This window comes from Symsagittifera roscoffensis, chromosome 5 (genome assembly GCF_963678635.1).
Source record: "Symsagittifera roscoffensis chromosome 5, txSymRosc1.1, whole genome shotgun sequence".
In the NCBI taxonomy this organism is placed as follows: Eukaryota; Metazoa; Xenacoelomorpha; order Acoela; family Convolutidae; genus Symsagittifera; species Symsagittifera roscoffensis.
In genome coordinates, this window is record NC_087066.1 from 41377338 (window position 1) to 41403285 (window position 25948).

General features: G+C 36.5%; 1 protein-coding gene across 1 annotated transcript in view; it reads right to left on the reverse strand.

The window, feature by feature from the left end:
• Positions 1-25948, reverse strand: part of LOC134846731 (uncharacterized) — a 361436-nt gene that overhangs the window by 31303 nt on the left and 304185 nt on the right. Inside the window, exons 7-10 of the mRNA XM_063864117.1 lie at positions 15773-15809; positions 10767-11017; positions 10339-10504; positions 5332-5579 (exon numbers count right to left, since the gene is read on the reverse strand). Of these exons, the coding sequence (XP_063720187.1) occupies positions 5332-5579; positions 10339-10504; positions 10767-11017; positions 15773-15809 (702 nt within the window). The remainder of the gene's footprint in view (positions 1-5331; positions 5580-10338; positions 10505-10766; positions 11018-15772; positions 15810-25948) is intronic.

Genomic DNA, 25948 nt, shown 5'->3' on the forward strand with positions numbered 1-25948 from the left:
TTCGAAACTTAGCGACCGAAAACTCGCTGCGTGTTGACCAAGTATAAAATGATTCGAGGTCAACGCCTCTAAATCTAGCGGATTGGTACTAACGGCTGTTATCGGTCTAGCGTTAAGTGATTTCTCAACAAGACACAGCGTGGTTCTTAGAATCTCCTCAGTTACTCTTCTGTTGCCTAGGATGTCATACAAGACGCGCTTAACACTCCGAACTAATCGCTCCCAGGACCCACCATGGTGCGATGCGCTGGGTGGATTGAATTTCCACTTGATCCCTTTCTGAACAAAAACAGCGGGTGCGAGCTTGTTCCAACTCTCAACGCAAGCTAAGAGCTCTTTCTGAGCGCCAACAAAGTTCGTGCCGTTGTCGGACATGATGGTAGTCGGAGTACCGCGACGTGCGATATACCTCTCCATGCCCATCACACAAGAGCTTGTGTCGAGCGAGGGGACCACTTCAATGTGCACCGCTCTAGTGGTAAGACAGGTGAACGAAAAACCCCACCTCTTTTCCGTACTTCTCCGGATTGGAACTAGGAATGGTCCAAAGTAGTCGACACCTCTGTTAGAGAAAGGAGATTGCTTGTAACCCAGCCTTTCAATGGGCAGATCAGCCATAATATGATATACTGATTGCGCTTTGCGTTTTCGGCACGCAACGCAAGTATTTTCAATGATTCGCAGCATCCATCGCAAATTTAACACAACGTACTTCAAATTAACCACTGCACGCATATAATCCAAGCCTTGATGGAAATTGCTAACGTGCAATTGTTGGACCAATAACGGAACAACCGCGTGACGTGCATCAAGTATAATCGGATGATTGCTATCGAAATCGGAATTAACCAAGCGGCTGATGCGCTCAGTCGAGCGAAGGATGCCAGCTGGTCAAATGAACGACGAATACTTGGCGATCGGGATATTCCTCGTGATAGCTTTACCGGATCTTAGTAGTTTTTAGCTCACTAGGGAATGTCTCACCCTGGGACAGGTAAATGAGCTTCTGTTCAGCAATATCCATTTCAGACGGGTCTGTAACTTCTAATATACTCGACCGGAAATGTTTTTGGGATGGCAGCCATCTTAACAAAAATGCTACTGCGCGTTTGTATTTTACAATTGAATTGAATCTCTCCAATTTTCCGAAGGGAAGATTTTTTTCTGTCAAAACATCGACGACGAAATTTGACGAATTTTCCAGACAAATTTCGATATCACATGATGGTCCTTTGAGTCTTATTTTATCAATAACCTTTGTATCGGGCTTGAACGGCCAATCAGTTGTTCTCAATATACTAGGGCCATTAACCTAGCTGCTTTCCTTGAGGGCTTCCGAAGAAATCCCTCGTGTACCGGTATCAGCTGGGTTATCACCGCTAAGTATGCGATGCCACTGATCAGTGGTGGTAGACTCCAGAATCTCACCAGTGCGATTACCAACAAAAACGGGTAGTTTACTACAAGAGTGAAGCCACTGGAGAACAGTGGTACTATCTGTCCACATGAAAATATCCGTAACTTTGAAAGTGAGACCTTTAAAAATTTCTTCTTTTCAGCGGGTTGCAAGAAGAGCCGCTTGAAGCTCTAACTTTGGAATAGAAAGCGTTTTCATAGGCGCGACTCGGGCTTTGCCAAATACAAAGGCTAATTCGGTCTGATGGGAGCTAACAAGTCGCGCTCGAAGGAAAGCGACGGTACAGAAAACATCCTGCGAACTATCACCGAACATCTGAAGTTCTATTCGATCGAAAGGTTCAGTGAAATAGCTGCGAGGTATTGTCAGAGAACCTAACAAATGAAGACCTGAGTGCCACTCAAGGAATTGCTTTTTGGTTTCCTCTGGCAGATCATCGTCCTATTTTTGACCGCTGATTCGCCAGATATCTTTTAATAGAAGGCGAGCATTCACGGTATACGGAGCCACTAACCCAATTGGATCAAAAACAGAGGAATTAAAACTCAACACGGTACGTTGAGTGATTGCTTTGTCTAGTGGACAATCAACCCCTCTACTAACGACTAAGGTATCTTTTACGTGATCCCACTTAAGACCGAGAACATGCGACGACTGGTCTGGACTCGCACAAATATCTTTAACAGAGGAATTGGACTCACGGTTGTCCGGATCAAGAGCGGTTGTTACGTCCGGCACGTTGCTGACAAATTTTGTCAGACAAAATCCCTACCTAATTTCATGGCGTCATCCCTGTTTTGAAAAGAATCCAGATAATCATCCATATACAATTTCTGGACAACAACCGAAGCAGCTTCGGGGTACTCAGCTTGATTATCCGATGCAGTCTTTTGCAAAGTCGGCGAGTCACAAGAACCAAAAATGTGACGCGTATATTGGTGAACTACCACACTTGATGTGGGGTCCTCCCGCGAAAAAAAACGAAGAGAAGGTTGATCTTCTTCACGGACTCCAACATGTAAAAACATCCCTTCAATGTCAGCTGAAACGGCGTATTTATGCTGACGGATTCTTAAAAGTACAAAAATGAGGTTTTGAAGGAGATCCGGGCCAACCAACAGAGATTTGTTCAAGGAAGCACCATGACACTTCGATGCCCCATTGAGGGCTCGGCGCACCTTACCGGGTTTATTCGGGATCAACACCGGGTGATGCGGGAGATGCCACTCACGATCGGCTCGGGATTTGGAATCGTGTGCCTTAACGGTTATGACATATCCTTTTTGTATATCTTCTCTGATTGTTTCGGCGTATTTTTCTCGGAGCGACGGATCCTTATCTAGCCTCTTTTCCAAAAACTTTGATTGAGCTAAGGAGGAAAAATAGTTATTCGTTAAAGTGCTTTCCTTATCGTTCCAAAGCATTGGTACAATGTACCTCTCATCATCGTGAAAGGTGTCATTTTTCAAAACGGACAAAGCGCGTTTGTCGGCTGCGGAACGGGCATCTACTTGCTTGAAGGCTCCATATGACTCCAACTCATACCAAGTTTTAATTTGGTCCGCAAGAGACATGTCTTCGACAACACACTTAAAGCAAGACGAGTTCGACTTAAAGGACGGCCGTAACGGACCACTTAAAACTCAACCTATCGGAAGGCGTACGGCGCACGGTGAAATAGAGTCCTCCCCCAGAAGGTAATCAACGGGTCTTATGGCATGGTAGAAATCCTGTCCAATAATTATTTCGACGTCCTCGTACTTATAATGAATAGGTTTGATCGGAGCCAACTACGGGTATTTTTCCTGTAATTCCGGAATGCTTATGCGATCCGATCCAATACGAGTATGATCCTTAACATAAGCTCGAAAAGATAACGAAAATTCACTATTATTCGTTTCGGCGGAAACTTGAAAACTTACTTGATGAGTTTTCATCAAGCTCGTGGAATTGAATCCAATTATGGTGAGGTTAACGGGAATGCCAACCAAATGGAGGCGTTTTACGAGATCAGCGGATACCCATGAGTGCGTGGAAGCACTATCGCAAAGAGCTAGGGCATTAGTAATCGTCGCATCCGAAGAGACGGCAAGTGATGCAACTGACAGGAGGCCTTTAGTTGACTCCTGGCTATGAATATCGCCGACGGCAGCGTTAGTCGATACATGTTTAGTGTTTGCGTTACCTGACGCCGGGTAACTTTCAGTATCCTTAGGAGGAAAAAATTTTCTCCGCTCCATGTAAGAGTACGTTGTGCGTGCTTTCACAATTTGGCTTGGGGCACTTTCTGGCCTTGCTACAATTACGAAAACTGTGATTGCTCTGTAATCACGCAAAGCAAAGTTTTTATTCGGCTACATGTTTCACTCGCTGCGTAGCGTTTTTCTCTTTGAATACGGCGCAATTCCAAAGAGCGTGTTGACCTTTACATACAGAACATGGAGGGTACTTTGGTTTTTCCTTAGTCTTATTACCTACATTTGCGTAACTAGCAAACACCTTAGTACCTACTTTTTGCTTAACTGGTTCTTCAGACTTACCCTTAGAATTGATCGTTTTAGCCTCTCATGACCCTCCGCTTTTTCTTTAAGCCATTCGATGAAATCTAGCAGAGTTGGTCCATGCCACTGGCGTCTTACGGTTTGCATTGACCATGCTTCCTTAAGGTTTGGGGGAAGCTTACTCACAGCTTGATTCAGTAAGTTAACACTTTTCAGGTCGTCGTTGAAAGAAAGAGACTTTAATACGGCAACAAGTCCAGAAATTGCAGAGGAAAATCCAATTACATTTTCCGAGTTATGCATTTTCAGCGGCGTAAAAGTACTCAATTTATCTAGATGAGCCCCTACTACAGCATGCGGCTGCCCGAACTTTCTTTGAAGAGTTGCTAATGCGTCTTTATATAGTTATAGCTATAGATTGCGGATTTTGATTTACCCACTACGAGCGTTTTCAGATAGGTAAGCTTTTCATCGTCATTGAGTATGGCTGAATCGACCGTCGATATGAACTGCCCAATCCACTCATGCCAATTAAGTGAATTGCCATCGAACTGGATTAGCTTCCACTCAGGGAGATGATCTTTTCGGCTGTGCATGAGTATATTGACCAACTCTCGTGTCGAAAGTGGACGCTCGACGTCTGCACCAGGTGAATTACCGGGAGTTGGCTCTGTGTAACTCGAAGGGTTACCGTGACAATCAGGAACGAACGGTTGATTAGCATGTGAAGAATTTTCAGGCTGTGCAAAGAGCACAGTCCCTCCACTTGTATAAGGAACAAAATTATTCGGAGGAACAATCGGAGTTACTGCGGAAAAAACAGTTGTCGAAGGAATGTAGTGTTGTTGAGCTGACATTAAAGGGGCAGCAACAGCTGGTCTCCACAAATTACTATAAGGATTATAGTGGTCACTTGAAAAGTTATAACTACTAACGGGAACACCGATATGTTGTTGTGATGGGATTACAGGTGCTTGGTAGCCAGCTACTACTGATCCTGTAGTGTGATGATTTAAAGAAACCTGATAATAACTGCTGTTGATGCAGGAACGAACGGTGCTACACCAGAAAGAACTTCTGCAGATGTTGTCGGAGCAAAATAATTTTCAGAAGTTACCGGGACTACTGACCCTGTGTTTGGATTACCTAGCACCGGATGAGTGGAAAAAAAGTTTGCTGAGGCAAATTATTGGAAACAGGTTGCATGACCTGCTGTAACCCTACTGGATTGTTAACGGAAACCTGCGATCGGACCACCTTCGACAAATTATGTTGTTTTCCGTGAATGTGGTTACTGTAAAACAATCCCGGATCTCTAGTAGCTGCCTGGCCATTATTCACTCCTGTAAAACTTGATGAGACCAAGTAATTTGTTGATGCAGGATAAGTTGCTTCAGGAGCTGTTGAACGAACGTGCTGCTCTTGATTGGGAACTACAACAGCATCAGACTGATTGTGGTCGACAGAATCCACCCAGTGATGCGTACGATCCTTTTCGTCTATTGTTAGTTGTGGAGAGATTCGAGTTAAACCACTTTCCTCGGCATTCTCGCTGATTTCCGACAACTCATCTTCTAACTCAAGCCCTTTCAACTCAATTTCTGCCAGTTTTTTCCTGTGTTCTTCAGCCAATTCTTCCAACTCTAAACTGCTTTGTTGTTCTAAAACATATTGTTTCATCTTGTTTTAATTCTATTTAAGTCTTAATGACAGCTTTGCCTGCCTCTCAAGTTCCTCTTGTTGTTTCTTTAAAATCATCATATCGCGCTCTTTCTCACAAAGTGTTTTCGACGGAGCGGCGGTATAACGACTAGATTTCTGAGAACCCGATTGCTGATGTCGGCTGCTTCTGTGTGACAACTTAGAGTGGTTATCTGTTTTATGCGACTGGGGTTTTTCACTTTTTTCAGAAAGATCAGAAACTTCTGAGCTGCTATCTATTTTGTCCGGCTCTGTTACTGACTCAAAACTTGTTTTATATGTGATAGCTTCCTGCAGAACTTTATCGTTGCTTTGAGTCATTTTATGAAGCCACATATCCTGTGCCGGTATCAATTCGTCGGGATTGGCACTTTTTGCAGCCATATCAATCAACTCATTATTTATCTCGACCGCTTGTTCTATATAGTTCCTACATTTTTCAATATAAGTATCAATTTTTGAGCAACGACTCTGATTCTCTATGTATTCCAAAATTATTTCGTGGCATTTATAAAGTTCGTTTTCGAGATTGCTACGTTTCTCAAACAACTTCCTAATTTTCTTCTGAAACTTAACTTCCATGCTTAATAGTTTCAGAAAAAAACGACTCTCAGAAAATACTTTATTTTCACTCAAGTAAATCCACAAAACACTCTAATACATCAATAATGCGGTTCCGCTTCTTCTTAGCTTACAGTGTACTTAAGTCAGCACTGTATCGTCTAAGTAACCACAGAGTCTTCAACTCAAGGGAAGGGGGCTGGTGCAGCTCTTTATACTTTTCGATAAGTGTTTGGTCTTTGGCCTTTCGCTTTGAGATAAAATCCTCAACTATGTTAAGAAAGAGAATACCTGTCTTTTTCAACTCTTTTTCTATATTGTCCGTACCGTTGCGGCGACAGTATACAATAGCGGTAATATTCTCCTTGTATCTCAAAAGAAGGCTCTTAAGTTGGTCAGTACTCAAACTACGGTTGTTGTTACTGCGGTGCTTACTAATGGAGTTATTTATGGCGTCGTGCCAAATAACTAGATCTTTCCGATTCGACAAAAAGTGATGCAGATATTATTGGATAGTTTTCTGCGAGTCCCTGGCGTTAAAATAAAGCTTAAACCGGGCTTTGTGAAACAAGTCTCTTTCACGCGCTTTTGAGACGGTGCGGATAGTATACGGAGCGCGTGATCCAAGGAACTAGCTCCTAGAATGAATACCATACGCTCAAGAGACATATGCGACGGCTACGTTACGCTAAAGTACCAATGGGTTGGGGAAATTAAGTAGGTCGGTTGAACTCCAACAACGCACACGGAGTAAACCTGAGGATGAAAGAATTCAACTTAACTCACTTAATATTACCGTACCTGACCACTTAACATTAGTGTCGCGCAACGAAGTCAATAATCGGACGGGCTGAAACGGCTTAGATTTACTTGAAGCGAACTGGCTTTTAGTTTCACCAATGGTGGGTGGGGGATCAGGCAAATTGGTTAAGTTCCAACAACACACGCGGAAAAAACCTGAGGATGAAAAAACTCAACTTAATTGGCCTGATATTTTGCTACCAGACCACTTACCATAAGGTTGGTGTCATGTTACAGCACAGTTTCGCAAAATTATGGGGACGTTTTGAGGAATTTTTGGCAATTTTTTACTTTTTTCCCAAAATTTTTCGGAAAACTTTGGTCAGCAGGTTCGAGTCGTAAACCAATCCAAAAAACTAGTCTAGTACCCCTTGTCTATGATCCAATTTCACGGATTAATATTTCGTTCACAAATATCCAAAAAAATTTGGTATCTAGAAAAAATGTCAAGTAAATTGTCCAAGTACCGATTGTAGGTGATTTCAGTTCAACGTAACTGCTCAAAAATTCTGAGTATTGAGAAAAAATTACCGGTTGCTAGCTTACGGAAAAATTTGGAACATCGTATAAAATTTTATAGCATGAATGGAAAGTTTTAAAAACTTAGAACTTTCTTACAGTTTTTAACTGGAGGTCACCGGTTGAGGGTTGCCACAAACCAGGATACAGAACAGAGCGATTGGAGTCAAATAGGTGCAGGGTGCTGAAAATGAACAGAAAACGACGCAGGAGAGCGCTTATTTGTTAAGGCTGAGTCCTGCACTAGTGATACTGGTGTTCCAACCGATGTCTGACGTAATGTTGTTGGGAAGGACTGAACTCTCATCTCTTTCCTTCTTCGAAGGTGCACTAGCAATCTCAATTCTCGCGGAATTTCAAAATCAGGGGTTGTCTGAATGTTGAGACTTTTGATCGTAGAGTATTGCTTAAGTACCGTATCCAGTAGAGGGGCGTGGTCACCTACGACAGCTTGGTGTGGCAGCAGTCGCTTGTCACTTTGTCATCCATTGAGTATTAGAGGGTATCATTCACACTTCTTCGTCACTGTGAGTAGCCTGTCCGAAATAGAACAATTTGAAGGCGGTCATGGGTGCTGCAGGATTGAAACAGAGAATTGACCGGAAAAATTGCTAAGTATTCGTATTTTCACGCAAAAGCTTCACCTCTTCCACCGTTAGAAAAAAAAGAAACAACGACTTAAATAAGACTGCTCTATTTTGTATCAGGATAAATCAAAATCAGATATTTTTTTTGTCGTTAACTTTTTGTCCCGACTTCGTGCGCTGTCCCTTGTGTTTTGACTTCGTGAAACGAAAGACTTCGGGATCCCTTGTGGGGCGCCAAAATGTGCGCCTAATCTCCGTAAATCAAAAATATGAAGTCGAATATTTGAGTTTAACGAGAAAATTTACCGGCAAATTTCTCGTCCTTTCGGTCGGGTATAACTTCAATACTAACTTCAATATTATTCAATAACATCATAACTTCAATAATATTCGTCACCGCTTCAATAACAAATTAGCGCAAGCTAGCCACAAGAACCGGTCGGTAATGTCCTTGAGACAAATTGCTCTTTTTTAGCGGTCAGCCTTAATCAAGGCTGAACCAAATTAGAATCAACAAAACAGTTAAAATAGGATATAACCCCCTTTTTTAGCATATCAATACATGGGCAGGTGGGGGACTCGAACCTACGTCAACTGTCGAGTCTATATAGTGGGCGTTATCGTAGCTTAGGCCACTCGGCCAACTGTGCTTATTGTTGTTACATTTTGTTTCAGTTTTATGCATTTATACTCTCGCGCATTTGTACTTCTTGTTTTATATTTGCGCTGCAACACATAAATACATAAATACATACATACATACATACATACATACATACATACATACATACATACATACATACATACATACATACATACATACATACATACATACATACATACATACATACATACATACATACATACATACATACCATACATACATACATACCATACATACATCCATCCATACATACATACATACATACATACATACATACATACATACATACATACATACATACATACATACATACATACATACATACACACATACATACATATATACATACATACATACATACATACATACATACATACATACATACATACATATATGTACATTCATAGAAAACTTTATTCGCTGAATGGTTGCATTGAAATTTTGATAGGTTAACTACGAGATCCAATGTTTATCTTAATTTCCCTTATTCCTGTTTCGTTAAAATCAATTTCAATTTTTTCAGTTAAAGTTAAAGTTAAGTTAAGGTAAATTACTTTAATTCAGTTAGGGTAAAATTTATTTTAATATTTTTTTTAAGGTAAAGTTAAGGTAATTTTAAGATAAAAGTTAATTTAATTTTTTAAACCTGAACTCATTTAGGGTAATTTTACCTTAACAATTTTGGGTATTGCGATATCTAGCAGAATTAGCCGGGTTGACAAAAAAATGGTTATCATACATTTTTCATATATGAAAAAAATGCTTGTTATACTCTTTCATACATTTTCATAGAGCAAAAGTATATGTATGAAAATAGCAAATTAAGCACTTTTTCTATAAATGAAATTGTATGGCAAGCATTTTTTCCATACTATGAAATTGTATGACAAGCATTTTTTCCTTAAATGAAAAAACAAAAAAAATTTGTTGCGAAATTTCTTGTTTCAACCGAATCACTAGCCAAGGATTTTTTGTCATGAGAAAACTCAGAGTGTAACTGGCAGGTACCACGCAGATAAACAGCATTTGGTGGTTTCAGCCTTAAATATTAATTATAACATTTTCACATGGAAATATGTACCAAAAAAGCAACATTTTGAATATGGCTAGATAATTTTTAGCTTCAAAATTATGATAGTTGAGAAAATCAAATTATTTCAAATTATTTTTTTAATGACCAGAAAGCTTCAAAAGAGGCAATTAGACCAAAAATTCTATGATTAGCATTTTTTCCATAGACTTCACATATGAAACTGTATGATAAGCATTTTTCTTCTATGGACGTCAACCCGGGTATCAGTAAAGCACTTAAAGTCTCATGAGTAGGCTAATTTATGCTACGCTGCACAAAACAGTAACTGATAACTGATAAATATACAACCTTATAGTTAACTTAATAACCTGAAGTTCAGAAAAACAAAAAAATAGAAAACAAAATATGAAAAATGTTATGTTTACCCTTTATCATTCACATTTTAATTATCGTTTAGTTTTTTTAATCAGCTTGATTGCAACGATTTGTGTCAATTGAACAGCCTACAGTTGTTTTCTTTTTCAGTGAGTGGCTGCCCGCTAAAATTTGCCCACCGTTGTCAATAATGGCCTTGACACAGACTTTATATAGGCCTGCATCCATGTCATAGGCATCTATGTCCCAAAAGGGAAAGTCCCTGTCCTTCTTCTTGATGTCCCCCACCTCGTCCGTGTACCACCATTTGTACTTAATATTCTCGCCTGGACAGTACCAAGATGCCTAAAGACAAAATGGTGGCGAATATTTCACCGGTAGACCATCTGCGAAATCTCGATCTAGTGTGCTTATAGTCAGCTAGTCCCCATTTTACAATAGGAGGCAAATAATTTAACAGATCTAGGGTTAAGATTTTCATGCACCAAAAATTGAAAAAACATGCACCAAAAAATGCAGCGATTTTTGCAAAATATGCACCTAAACATGCACTAAAAAGTTAAAAAGAAATTCAATTATCTTTGAACACAGTGTTGTACCAATATACAATCAAGTGTTGTTTCAAGTTCTCAATTGCGAGTCTCATTCTCTGGGGAGACTGAATTTGTTCCATGCTTGAGAACACTCTCTCAATGTCGACTGAAACCATGGGAGCATTCTGGAAAATTGCAGCGTCTAATGGGTTGACATCGGTGGTGGATAGATTCTCACCCCGCAATATAAGTGAAAATTCTTTGAGCTGCTTGAAATTAGGAATCCTAACCAACACTGAGTCCAGTTTTTCTTTGTACTTTTCACCTTGAACCGCGCCCAAAACTTTATTCAAAATGTCAAATTGGGCAACCAAAGACAGTCGGCCTTGCAGTCTGGTTATAATTTGTGGCAAAAACACAAATGAAGCAAAAATAAACCCGAGTTCTTGCATCAAATCGTTATTCATCAAACTCATAATCTTCTCGATTTCTTTGTTGCCAGGCTCTTCTATGCAGAGATACTGTAAAAACTCGTTGCAAGCAGAAAAATGTTGAGCGTAGTAGTTGCAAGTAGTCAGTCAAGAAGACCATCTGTTTAAAACTGGTACTGGAGGTAAAGGTAGGCCATTAACTTCTTTGAATATTCTCTGCCGTCTGCTTGATCTCGTCAAAAACTTTTTAAACTCCTTGGGTAAGTAGTTTTTACGAATAGTTGAATCATCAGGAGTTGATTTGCCAGTCCATTTCTCCAAAAACGATTTGAAAGACTCATTCTGCAACTTGTTGAAAGGAATATTCGCCGCGACAGAAGAATGAGTTAGGTCTTCAAAGAATTTATTTGTCACCTCAGTTTCAAAACTGATGACTGACTGCCGTTGGGTATGTAAACTGAGTTTCTTATGCTTGTCACTTTCGACGTGTTGCTTTATCCTGAAACTCGCGTTTTTTTGCAGAATAATCGAAACCAGTAACGCAAATTTGGCAGATAACTTTTTCTGTACTCTGTTCGTAAATCCAAATTTGGCCGCCGCCCTGTAATGTTTTGATAAAATCTGATCCATGAAGTTTGTGTTTCGGCATTTTGAATTGCAAATCAAGTCAGAGTTGGACCTGATGCGCAAAAACCAATGAACGCGGCTTGTAATGTGTAAAAGCACAGCTGTGTAAACATTGCTCAACTAATCTCTTCCACATCAGAGGATTCCAACTGTATGCAGCTCGACAGGTCAACAACTTTAGTCAATTAATAGCGAGATGACTTGGTGAAATAGAGTAAATATGCAATTTTCCCATGAGAGCATGCACCAAAAATAATTTTGTCCAAATATGCGCAAAAACATGCAATATGTACTTTTCATGAAAATCCATGAAAACATGCAATATATACTTTTCATGAAAACAAATTAGACAAGAACTGGTTTTGATTATCAGAAAAAATATATTTTAGTGGACAAAACATATCGTACAAAATTTAAAAAAGTGTAGAAACAAGGTAAAAGGTAGAAAAAAAACGAGAAGTTCTGCACGACGAGAAAACGGAAAGACATGAGAACATAAGAAGAAAGACCGGAATTGGCCGGGAAACACTAGAGAGGGGATCAGAGAAGCCAGAGAGAGATATGCGCAAAGAACAGCCTCCATCTTTTATCAACGGAGGAAGTGGCAGAAACATCGCCAGAAGGCTCGATTAATGCTGACGCAACGGAGAAACGACAAAAAAGAAATAGGCATTTAAATGGTTCAAAGAATTAGAAAAATTGACAAGAAATATGAGAACAAACAAAAACAAATAACTATTAAGACAACGAAACACTCAGTAAAAGCGTTAGAGAAACAAACAGAACACAACGAAGAAAGGTCAGAGGAACTCAACAAGGCCTCACTGGAATTATACAGAAGAGGATTAACGAGAACAAATCTGCCAAGGGACGCAGTAGAACATTGGAAATACCAACGAAAAAAATGTCTGGAACTACTTTTTATATAGGGTGCGAACTGGGCTGCAGGACTGGAAAAGGTAGGAAAGTAGAAAGAGAGAAAAGAAAAATATTTAAAAATGTGCCCTAAAAACGACTGAGCTCTAAACAACTGAGATTAAATTTTGTTTAATTAGTATACTTTAATCGTAAAAATTGATACGGAGTAACAACTCTTCCCGCAGAAGGTGGATGTGGTGCTGATGGGGCAGCAGAGATTCTGTAATAATGTGTATTATGACTATGACGTAAATCTCCGGTCCAGCTGAAGTCAGCAGCACTTTTATGACAAAAAACCGTATCTTAGATACAGACTGCTACGTTTGAGCTTGTTTCTAGTTTTATCTTTCAGACTTTTTTGTAAATGCTACTCCGTAATGAAGTGAAATCAGTATGATTTTGAACATTTTGTAAGTCAGTCAGATCGTAAAATTTCACTTTTTGATTTTTTAAATATCACCATTACGGGGCCAAACTGTGCACTGGATAGCGCACAATTTGGTGTTTGTAGGTCTCTGGAATCCAGAGACAGCCCGTATCCAGGAGATTCTCTGTGCAACATCTGAAATTCTTTATTTCTTAAATTAGTTGATTCTCAAATCTGAAATTTTTTATTTCATATCTGGATAAGGATCTGAAATAGACTTAAAAAAACATTCTTTCCTTATTTTGAACCGATTTGCACGTAATAAAATAAATAAATCAACCAAACTTTTGAGACCAGAAATAGCCAAGAAAAAGAAAATTTCAGATCTGAAGTAGCCAAGAAAAAGAAAATTTCAGATCTGAAATAGCCAAGAATAAGAAAATTTCAGATCTGAAATAGCCAAGAATAAGAAAATTTGAGATCTGAAATAGCCAAGAAAAAGAAAATTTCAGATCTGAAATAGCCCATCCTTAAAATATCCATGCGTTATTTAAACATTTCACAACCCATTCCAGATCTGAAATAAAGAATTTCAGATCTGTTTTAGAAAATTAACTGGGTACGGGTTCAGATCTGAAATTATATCTGAGAAACCCTTTGTTAAGTTATAAGTTATGCATTTCGAGCAAACAATTGAGTTTTTGTTTTTTGATGTTTCTGCAATAAATCATTAGTTTTAGATTAACTAGCGGTAAAAAAAAATTCCGAATAACTTCACAAACTGATTTTTTTGAATTAAATTTCTTGTTCAACTGTGATAAATAGTTTTCAAAAACTGTTGAAAGAACTATCAGTTTTTTGACTTTCATGAGCTACTTATGCGTTTTCAATGTTTATCGCATGCTCGGGGGAACAAAATTTGGCAGTCTTCCATTGAAGACTTTTGCTGAATACTTGCGAAAGTAGAGGGGATGGGGGGGCAAACGCCCCACTTTAGAAATTCGACCCCTGCCGACCCAAAGGGTCCCCCCTTTGTACTATTTTAAGATATCAATTTTTGGCTGACTAACCTTAAAATTTCTCGAAATTTATACTAATTTTAAGGGGGAGCAGGCAAATTTTAAAAATTTGCCTGCGATACAAAAAAGGTCGACAAAATTTTCTAATTTTTTTTTGAAAATCCGTCCCTCTCGAGAATTTTCTAGATCTGCGCCTGTATATATTTTAGCTTTATATTTATAGCTTTAGCTATATATTTTTGTATAATTTAACAGATCTGAGGATATTTTCTCGAAGTTTTGATATACGCAAGCTCAAAAGCTCTTCGTTCTTGACTGTTCTCAGTTTTGGTCTCGCTGCTGGGGCAGTCATTACTGCATGAAACGTTCCCGAAGACTAGTTTGTTTTTGTGCCCGAGTGACTAATTATACAAGTTTCACTTTTTACCTTTTGACTGTATTAAAGTTTACCGTGATCATATCATATAGGTTTTTTAAAAAATTTATGGAGGTTTCTACATGAGGGTTCGTTTTTGATGATTTTTTCTGACTTTATGATCGAAAATGTTGGAAAAACTTTTTCTGTTCTTCATTGGTAAACATGGTGTGTGACTTCAGGTCACTTCATGTTTCGAATCAAAATTTCAGCCTCAGTTTTTCTATAGCGAGTCTCTTTTTTTTCTATTTTGCTGCTTCCGCTGTCAAAAAATTGATCAGATATAGGCTCAAATAGTTCGAGAATTAATAAATCATATCTGCATATGCATTAATTTTTATTGGCTATTTTTTTTCTGAGGTCTAAATATTTTTTATCAAACTTGGATCAAAACTAAGCTTCAAATAGCTCAAGCTTTAATAAAAGCATTTTTCAAAACGTTTTTCAAAGTAATAGATATTTGGTATTAATGAGGTCTAAGCAAAATCAATTTGGTGTTTAAAAAATGATATTTGATATTTTAAAAAATCGTTTTTTTTTATTTAGCTTAGCGTAACACAATTTTTTAGTCAATGAAAATTATTCGTCTCGAGTTAAGGCTGAAAATGTGGTTTGATCAGCGACAATTGATTTCTTCTGTGTCTTATTTTAGCAAACAATAATTTTTAAGCTCACCTCAGCTTCAAACTGGAAGTCTTCCGCGACGGACTGTCTAGTACGCTGATCCGTAGTTGCTCCTGCGTGAAGAAGTTCAACTGAAGGGGGGTCACAAACTTGACCACAAATAACTAAAAACACATGCAGAAGCTTTTAACGCCGTTTTGACCTTTCCAAAATTCCTTTAAAAAGTTTTTGGGTTTTGGGGACAGTTTTCACCTCTAATTACACGGTGATTTTGTACATGATATGGGCGTGTTAAACAGATAAGTACCCGTACCGAGAAAATTCTTCATTTCTGACCTGAAATGCTTTATATCCAATCTAAATTTCTGATCGAAAATTTTTTATGAAATGTTTAGATAACGCCGGCATTTTTTTTATTTCTCATCTAATTTCTGATCAGAAATTAGCTAAATCTAGTTCTTCTAGTGTGGCGCGAAACCGCTGCTTTTATTTTGGTAGGTGGTTGTCCTAACTGGGCCCCATGCCGTAATTTGCATTGTATTGCTACTGTTAGTGTGTATACTCGAAGCATATCTATCTTTTTGTGGGTGAGCACTGAATTGATTTTGGGTTGTTTCTTTCCAGAAATTGTTTGTTTCTAAACTAGAGAAGAAATAGATCAGTTCTGCAAAGAAAATACGAGAAAACTTGGCTAGATAGTCTATAAAATTTTCGATCTAGAAAAACAGCCTCCGTTGGGTAGAGGTAAGAAAATCCAGGCTAGAATCAGCTGAAACTAATGTTATAGCTACGTAGGGTTACAAAATGCACATTAAATGCATATATTGTTTATCGCAAAATAATACAGTGCTAAAAACAGGGGGGGACGAATTTTCTCGAGGGGGGCGACGGATTTCGAAACGGTTTTTGAAAAATTTGTTGACCTTTTTTTTTGGTCGACCATATTGAATTTCCGAGAGGGGATCAACCGTACAATCGGGATTGCATTTTTATGCTGTTAATCACACAAAAATTTTGGTAATACGGTTAATTTGAATGATTCTAGGCTATACTCAAAGTTAGCGTATGAAAAATCCAAACTTTCTTCCCCCCTATGTCAATTTGGGGGGAAAGTGTACGGTTGATCCCCGAGCGGTCCCAGAACACTATAAAAACCATATTTGGACAAAAATACCTGAGTTGGGGGGTGGGAGAAGCCGCCCCATGGCCCCCTCCCCTAAATCCGCCCCTGCTAATAATTGAAAACTGTCTTGTCCAGTCAACGACTACCTGCGAAGTATTTTCTGTAATTTTATGATTATTGCCAAACGCCAATCGGTTTTTTTGTTGCAAGCAATTGAGAAAAATTCAACTCAATTGAGAAAAATTCAATTGAGAAAAAAATAATAGACAAGAAGAAAATATTTACCCCTGAAAATAAAAACTGGAGCATAAATTATCCAGAGAGCCACCATTTTTGTTGGTTCCAATCAAAAACTACGATTGAAGAAGAAGACGAAGTCAATTGAAATAAATATGATTTTCAGCGGAGCAAATTGGGCGGGGCGCTAATTTTGGTCTCTTTATTTTCTAAATGACAATAAATCTGATAAGATGATTTAAATGCTTAATACACATTTTTGTAAAAGGTCAAAACTAAGACTGCAAAATTTACTAAAACTCAATTAAAAGGCTGCGTTTTTCAGGTTTTTTTCTTTAAATTACTATTAACAAACCAACTCTTTGAGTTAAAATTACAGGTGCGTTTATTGATAAGTACTATAACTACCCTCCGTAGTTTAAAAGCACTAAATAGGAAGTCTTCGTTCTAATGAAACCAATATTGGTTTCTCTTACAAATGTTATCATGATGTCCCATATTCGCGTAGGAGAGAACAAAATAATAATAATTCTAATAAAGTACCAATTAAACTTTTCATGAAAAAAGGGATCAAAATCCAACAAGCTCGTTCAAAATGAGAGCTAAAACTGATATGATCTTTTTAGACGAGTTAAAAGTATTTAAGGTTTTTCTTTTGTCGATAAAAAACGAGCATTTTGTCTACAGTTTCTAAGCTATGCTTTCATATTATCTGAGTTATTTCAATTTTGAACAAAAAAAGAAACTGAGACTGGCTCTTTTTAAAAATGTCCAAAAACGCTGAAAAAACGCAAATATCAATTAGGAGGTCAGTTTTCAATCTGCATCCAAATTTGAGTTGAGAACTATGTGCATGAAAGCTATAATTTGTTCTTTTTATTTTTAATTCAGTTTGAAACAGAACTTTGGGAGAGGACGATTTTAAAGAACAATATTGTTCCGGTTTCATAATTTCTCGGTTCCTTGACACGTTGAGTGATCTCATTATTAATTGGTCACACGCCTCCAACAAATTGTTGTTGATTCCACGAGCAAGCAACTATCTTTCGCGAAAACGCCCACCCCACTCCTACCAAATCAAAATGCTAAAAAATGATAGCCGGTTACTGTGCAAGTATCACAGAAAGTTCCGACCCTAGTCTAAATAAATACAAAAACAAGTTTGTTTTCAGATTGGTGTCATAGGTTTGCGTAGGTATGGATCTGATAGAAAAAAAACTAAATAAAAACTGTACCTTCGTTATATTAGAAAATCACAGTAAAATCAGCAAATTGGAAATCATTTTTGTAGAAAAACATTGTAAGATTTAAAAGTATATCAAAAATTGTTTGATAGTTGCTGAAATATTTGTGAACTTTTGATGTTTTTGATTCCCAATTGGCGCTAAAAAAATCAGCAAACAACTTTATTTGTGTAAATTTAAACTTTCACGGCCTTTGTTAAGGAAAAAAACGATCTACTTTAAGCCTGCTCACTCAATTTATTTGCTCAAATTTAGACTGTAAGTTAGAAAAATTAAACAGTTTTTCTTAATACTGGGTCAATTGTTTTTGTAAATTGCGAGTTTATGTACGGTGTGGATTTCTCATAGAGTTTTTTTGGATAAAACACGCCGTCTGTTTGGCATGCTACCTATTTTCAGACGGATAGGTTCGTGCAACTCCTTAGGCAATACTAATCCTAGTCTGAGTCTTAGAAAAATATTGATTTATTGCAGGGTTAGAAGAGAGAAGAAAAACACCTATAAAAAAAAAGTATTTCATATGGGAGTGGTTTCTGAGTTGTTTGTCTTGAAGGTGTTGCTCAAAAAAATGCTTTTGATTTGTCTGTGAACAAAATATGATGATTAAGGATTTTCGTAAACCCAAAGAGATCAAAATGATGTGCAGAATGTTAATTGTAGGGGGTCTATTTCATAATTCAGAGCGATAAGCGTGCAAAATGAAAGGTTGACTTTTCTATGACAATTTTATAATTGAAATGGAAACGCATGTTGAGTTTGACATCGAGTTTACCATGGTTCTTTCAATGAGTTCCTTTTCTTCGTTGTCAAAACCATATTTATTTTACAGATAAGTTTGAGACTGCGGCAAGCCAAACCAATAGATTTGCCTTTACAATTTGTAATTTCGTCGAGTGATCATTTTCTACTTTGTTGCTCGTGTACTATACTATTTCATACCTTTTATAAAAATATTTTGCTGTTAGGTAAACTCAGTTTTAGTTATGAATTGCTTAATTGCTCTCGCAGAAATTTTTATGCTAGTTTGATTATATCGAAGTGTTTTTCACACTGGAGTCATTCTTAGCGATATAAAAGCGATGGTTCTAAGCGAGATGTAGCGCAGTGGTTGAGGCCGCCCACAGGGAGTGCTCAGGACGTCCTTACTGGTTGACTAGGCCAGTTGTGGTAACATACATGAGAGTGAATTATTGAGCAAGGTGTCCGTTTTGTTACAACTTTTTTTCCTTGTACCTGGTGTTTTGTCAGTTATTGTTTTTGTGTCAACTTGTTTGAATCAGCTTGTCTATGATTAGTGTTAACTTGGGGTTTACTAAAGTTTAAAATGGTCTTGATTAGAATGTGTTTTCGGTTGCAAAAGAATATAATATGCAGTTTGATCTGGTTCCAAAACAGTGTATTTTTCCTGTACTTAGTGGTAATGCGTTGGCATGGCTGAGCTGTTAAATAAAGTGCGTTGGATATTCAAGATTAATTATAACCGGATTGAAGAAAATTTTGAAAGCTGTGAAGACGTGCTATCAATTGTATGTGAAAATTGAAGTTTTTTATTCGCTACAAATTGTCAAGCAAAATTAAAAAGAGTTTTAAGCAGTTTTATCAAAAACGGGCAAATTGGGAGGCGAGTTGGAAAGCAACAGAATTTCTACACATAAAAAGAGTAGTTCTATTTGAATTTACAATCTCAATCGTATAAAGTGTTGTTTTGTATACGTTTTTCACAGCAATAAAATTATGGCAATATTGCTGAATTTTTATTTTTTTTAAGCATTACAGAATATAATGCAATTGTAATTGCTATCTGAATGATTTGTAAGAACTATTTCTGCTTTTCAATCAGTTTTTTTTATTTTCAAAAGCTATTGAAGAAATCTAAAGGGAAAGGATAAAACAATTGTTGAAAGATAGTCAATAGATTGATGAAAAATAGGTAGTTTTTCATTACGTTTTTTATACTGTGAAAAAACCATTCGGAAAAAACTTTGGCGAAAGAGAATGATTACTAGGGAGTTTTTAGTAGTGGTCACAGAATTTCAAATGGCTTGATAAGAACTAGTTCTTCATGGGGGACTGTAAGTTCGTGTCTAAAATTTTGGATGAGATTAGATCAGTTATGATTAATTTTTTTTGTCATGAAAAAAATCATACAGTGGGATTTCTACATGATTGATGAATTCTTTTGGGATGATCATGGGTCGAGTATCGTCAGTGGGTTGAAAGTTAAAATAGCGTTGAAAGATTTACATTTGAGGAACAGTGTCGTACTTGCGGAGTGTACCATGCAGGTTAATGTCTTTGATACAATATGTGAAACTCAAGAAAGGGGAAGCGTTGTATTTGGAATTAATGAACATATAGCGACAGTGTGAGATACATGATGGTGAATGTTGCATGAAGTGTCTCTGGATAAGGCGCTAGTAAATGTGAGAGTGTGTAAGGTTTTTCTAACAATTAAATTCATGTGTGTAATTTGTTTTGGGTGTTAATAATTCAAAGTCAGATGAAAGTTATAGAAACAGCTAAAATAGGAATCATTAGTTTTTACAATTTTGATAGAATTTTGGGCACTGTGCCTAATTAGTGTTTGGAAAAAACAATATGAGTGAAATCGTCATGCTGATATTTGCGAGTTAATTGGCGGAAGATGGTGCCGTGTAAGTTATCATCGTCGCGTGTTTTTGTAGGGATATATGTAAGTGGTTTGTAAAGTTATAATAGCAAAACCAGGGGAGTTTAGGGTCTAGCTTTTTCTCGTTAGTATAACGTTCGTGTTAAGTTTTCTCGTTGGCTCTTTATTATCGAAGCTATAGTGTGGGAAGAAGGAAATAGAGTAAAGCAAAAAGTCATGAGTGTTAGTGTTGCTTGGGTGATCGCTTCCTTATAAGTGTGATGTAGATGCGCGAATTGCTATTTATTTATGAACATTTTTCTGTTTCTATGTTTATTAAGAACACGTGCGGCTCTTTGCTGACTGTCAGTGCAAGAATAGTGTCAGATGGATAAGCGAAATGAGTTAATTTTGAGGAATGTGAATTTTCAGTGGTGGGTTAGCAAAATGAATTAGGGTTTGTTGTTGAACAAAAACAGCCAAATCCTGCTCAATTTAATTGTCTATAACGGGGCGTATCTTCAAAGGAATCTGAGATAGGGGATAGAAGTATTTTGTGCAGCATTGATATAAGAGAAGCTAGAACTTAAGCAATTTGATTTGAAAAGATCTAAGGAAAGCATTGATGATCTGATCCTTTCAAAGGATTTTGAATTGACATGAGTTTTTTAAGACTAGAGACCAAGGAGAAGCCTTGTAGGTCTGCGGTTTAAAAAATTTGGGGTTTTTAAGGTAGAAGCCTTGATGAACTTGAGATTGTATATAAAAATTTTTTCTGAAGCGGAAAAAAAGCTACATTGCTCTCTGATGTCCAATTATTATAAGAAGTAAAATAACTTTGTGTTTTGTTATTGTTTTCAGTTTTGTATTTTGTTTTGTATTATAAAAATTGAAATGAAAATTATTGCAGATTTAAAGTTTCGAGTAGATAAAGATTTTTTGACGTCTTATTGGTAATTGCATTTCTTAATACTACCTTATTGAATATTATACGGCTCCATATATTGAACTTTAAGGCTCTTATAGACGATGCAGATTTTTGGTTTTCGTCCTTTCTTGATAGAAGTTCGGCTTGAAAATTGGCTTGCCTTGACCCAACTTACTAAGACGTAGAAATAAGCCTATTTTTTTTTTATCTCACATCTGTTTAATTGTTTCTAATACTAAGTTAATTGTAGTTAATTGTAGTTAATTGTAGGCCAGATCGAGACTCGTTCGTCGCACCAGAAAAGCTTAGGTCCGGGATGGCCTTCTCATAGATTGTTTGCGGATAGAACACAGCGTCTGTTTGTCACGCTATCTGTTTTTGGCCAGATAGGTTCGTGCAACTTCTTAGACCAATACTAAACCTAATCTTACTCTTAAATTTCCTATTCTCAAAAGATCTAGCAATATACTGGTTTCTTGCAGGGTTAGAGGAGAGAATAAAAGCAACTGTTTTCAATCTTTATTCTAAATTCTTTGAACCACTGGGGTTGCAGTTTTACAATTTTAAAGTGATATTTTGTCATGGACCAGGATTCGTTAGTATAAAAATCTCACAGTGATGTATTTTAAAATATAAATTTAATAATTGTTTTAATACTAGTTCCAATTGCTTAATGTCGTTCAAAATACGACTGGAAGGGCTTTATTGTTATATGTAACTCGACTCTTTCCCTTCTTGACTTGTTGGACCTGATTTTGCGTGGAAAACAAAAATTCAAACTATTCGAAGATATTAAATGTCTTTGATATTTTGATTTGTTGTAGAAATCACATATTGAAAATGTCAGCTCACGTCCGTTGTGATGCCTTCGTAGACAAAAGTTAAGAGTTTTTTAAAGATAAATGGTTGTTAAAATCTCAAATTGCTCAGCAATCTTTAGTTGATAATTATGCGTTAAGTAAATTAGCTTTTAGATTGCACGGAACCCAAGATTTTATACAGTTAGAATAAGATTAAACTCTTTAACACACAGATTTCTTTCTTAAGAAACTTGATGTATCCCACTTTGAAAAGTATTATATTTGAAAACCAAAAAAAAAATTAATTCATAAGGAGTGATTTTAATTCGATCCATGACAATCATGAAAAAAATAACAAATTGCAGGCACAAAAATCTGCACTAAAATCACAAAAATCATTATTTCAAAATACACAATTTGTCTTAAATTCAGACCCCCAAAACTAGTACCACAAAGGCAGTTTTCAGACAAATGGGTTTCTACTATCTACCTTTTTAATCAAAAACAAGACACGTTGCGAACGTTTTGTTTCAATTCGCTTGAGGAAAAAACTAATGATACCGAAAAAAAATTTCAAAATCTTTTTTGTAAATTGTAAAAAATTTTTAATCAGTTTAAAACTTGTGCATAACTTGTAAAATGAGGACTCCAATGATGAATCATAATTTTTCTAACAATAATAGATTGCAACCCAAGATTGCCCTTGAAGGAATTCATGCCCTTATTCCTTGCATCCTTTATTTATCGACTTTTTGGTGATTATTTCTCAAAATTTGATAATGTTTATATTTTTTGTTCTTTTTTCAATTCTTAAGATTTTTAATAAGTTTTAAGCTTGCGCTTCTGCTTGCTTCGTAACCTTTTTGACTTTCTAAGATGTCTTCAGACGTTTTGGGTTGTTTTCAGGTTTTCAGCTCATAATTTAAGTCTCCTAAATTGCTATCTCACTGATAAGCCACAAAAGCAGCTCTCAGACAGATAGTCACATTCTACTTTTTCCACTATCTAAATTTTTACTCAAAAATAAGACATCTGATGAACATTTTGTTTCAATTTGATTAACGAAAAAAACTTTGATATCGCAAAAATTTTTAAAACTTTTTAAAATATGTGGAAAAATTGTTTTTAACCAATTCAAAAACTGTACTTCATTTGTAAATAGCCTATATCAACATATTTACTACAAACGGACTTCAGTTAAGGCCAATATTTTTAATTGCAAATGATTATAATCGATCTTATAATCAATGAAATCTATTATTTACTGCAAAATATTTACAGCACAATGATGAATTATAGATTTACTTACAATAATAGATTTCAATCTCAGATTGCCATTGAAGGAACTCCTGCCTCCATTCATTGCATCCTTTTTTTCTTCTCTAGCTCATCGACATGCCTTGAATATACTTTCACTAGAGCTAATTAGCATATTTATAAAACTAGTATTTCGCAAAATATTTGCGGCAGAGTATTTTCACAATTTGTGCTATTTTTTTTTCAGTAGTCTTATTTTGTTATTTTACTGCAGCTTTTAACAGCTCCTCAAAAAAATAAACAGTTCCAAATTTGAAAAAGCGAATGAATACCATGTCGACAAATTGACAAACAACTTAAGTCGAATTTTGAAACTTAATTAAACTTTCTATTTGCTACAAAAACTAAGAAAACTTTTTGAAAAGCGCCATTTCATTGGGTTTTTTGGAGCAATTATTGCTTAGAATTTTTTTTTTAGATTTCTGGCTAATTTGCGAAAAATGTATTTTGGCTGTTGAAGTGGATTCCGTAAATTGTTGCTGGATTCAATTGTCTTTGGATTCCACAAACACTTAAACAACTATAGAAAAAAAGCTGAAAAAAGAAGAAACCGATTGCGGACCACCGATAAGCAGTGGAATCCAGCGAAACTTCGCTCCAATTTGCTCCAACCGCCAAAACGCATGTATCTGCGGAATCCAACACAGACATGCCTTAGCATTTGCCTCTAAAATCCGCATTGTTACCAAATTTTTTGCTGGTTTCCAAATTTTTTCTGGCTAGCCAAAAACCAGGATTTAGCGCCTGATGCTTAAATACTTGTCTTTCGATTCCACCAGAGTTACGATTCAAAGGATTACGAGACAAACTTTTCGAATTCCAGAGGAAATGTGTGCGAAATCTAAATCAGTGTTGATCCATGGAATTCTGCACCCGAGAAATTTTCGCACGAAGTATCAACAGAACGTGATCAGCCACAACAAAATGCTTGGGCAATTACCTTGGGGCGTCAAAGGCGTTTCTGCATAAACTCAACTGGTTGTCATCATCTTTTCAACATTTAACCCATCATTAAATTCCAAGATCACGCGTTTTTTTGGGGTGTCTTCCGAATATATGATGCACAATTTCCCCAGAACAAAAGCTGCTGATTGATTTCCATCAGGATCATATGCTTTTGTTTTCTTTTGTTCCGACAATGCAAAATGGGAAAAAACTATGTATTTGCGTGAGTTTTTTATTTTCCACGCAAACTGAGGGTACCCAAAACAATCATCGAAATAGTTCGAGTGTTACATCATAAAAAAAGTCTTTCAATCGTGCTCGTCCCTATGCCGAGAATAAACTGGTGTAACTTCAGCCTAATTCTGAGCGACTTAACAATCGTAATCAGAAAAATTGGCCAGTCAGAATGAAAAACTCGATTTACCGCTTCCTTGGCAATGAAAATTTTCCATATAAATTAAAATCTTAAGGTGAAAAAAACTTAAGAAATTTAAAAAATGTTTTTCATTTCTTGTTAAAAAATGTTTTATGTCAATTATGTACTTTTATACGCAGATATATAGTTCTCTCATCCTACCACCAGCCATAAGAAACGCTAATAATTTGAAGAATGTTTTTTGCAGACTTTTTAAGAATGTGGTCGGAATACTCAGCAATTGCACAGCAGTCGGCTATCCTTGCTTTCTTTTATTTTCTACGCAAATCGAGGAACCCAAAACAATCCACGGTAGGACTCGAGCGAAGTATCATAATAAATCCCTGTTGTAGTGATTTCAAAACGGTTTTCAAAAAATCTGCAGCGAAAAAAGGTTTTGAAATTTTTAAATTTTGGTCTAATTTTGTGCAAACGAAGCAGGCGAGCAGATTCATAAAATAGAACTGGGACTTAAAAAATAGTTTTCTTTGTGATAAAAAACTCTTCGATGTTTTTTATCACAAAGATTCATAAAAGCTCCTGTATCAAGAATTTCTCATAAAAAATGGTGGCAAATCAATGCACAGTTTATATAGACGCTATTCACTCGTAATTCCTATTGTATGCAAGAAAATTAATTTTCAACAGTCGGGTTAACAAACAAAAATAACTATTCATTTTATACAGATAATGTAGATGACATAAAAGTTATTTGAATCGATTTTCGAAGTAATCTCTTCATTTGATATTCGTGTTGACGATGAAAAAAACTCTGAGCATATTTAATCTATATTTTTTCTGAACCAAAAAAGAAAAGCTCTAAATTGAGTTTTTCAATTACATATCATTTGCCTAACATGATTGCGCCTAACAAAATTGCGATAAAGAAATTGTCATTTGAAAAAAAAAGTTTTGCTTATATTTATTTTTCAGACCATAGGAGCCCTTAGATTTGCAAAACTCGAAATAGATTCTTTTCATCACCAAATTTATGATCTCTTGCTCTCTGCAGCTCCAATTGAGATTTTTTAAAAGAAAAATTTTGCTCAATTTTTCAAACAAAAAAAAAGAGTTGCAGAGGTTTTAAAGAATATCACTGCCATGCAAAAATCCATGCAATTTTAAACCAAATTTTCAATCCAGATTCAATCCAGATTTAAATCGATTTTTTTTTCTGCCATTTAATTCCATTTTCATACAATATATTATCTGTACAAAAGTAATGTGTATCGATTTGA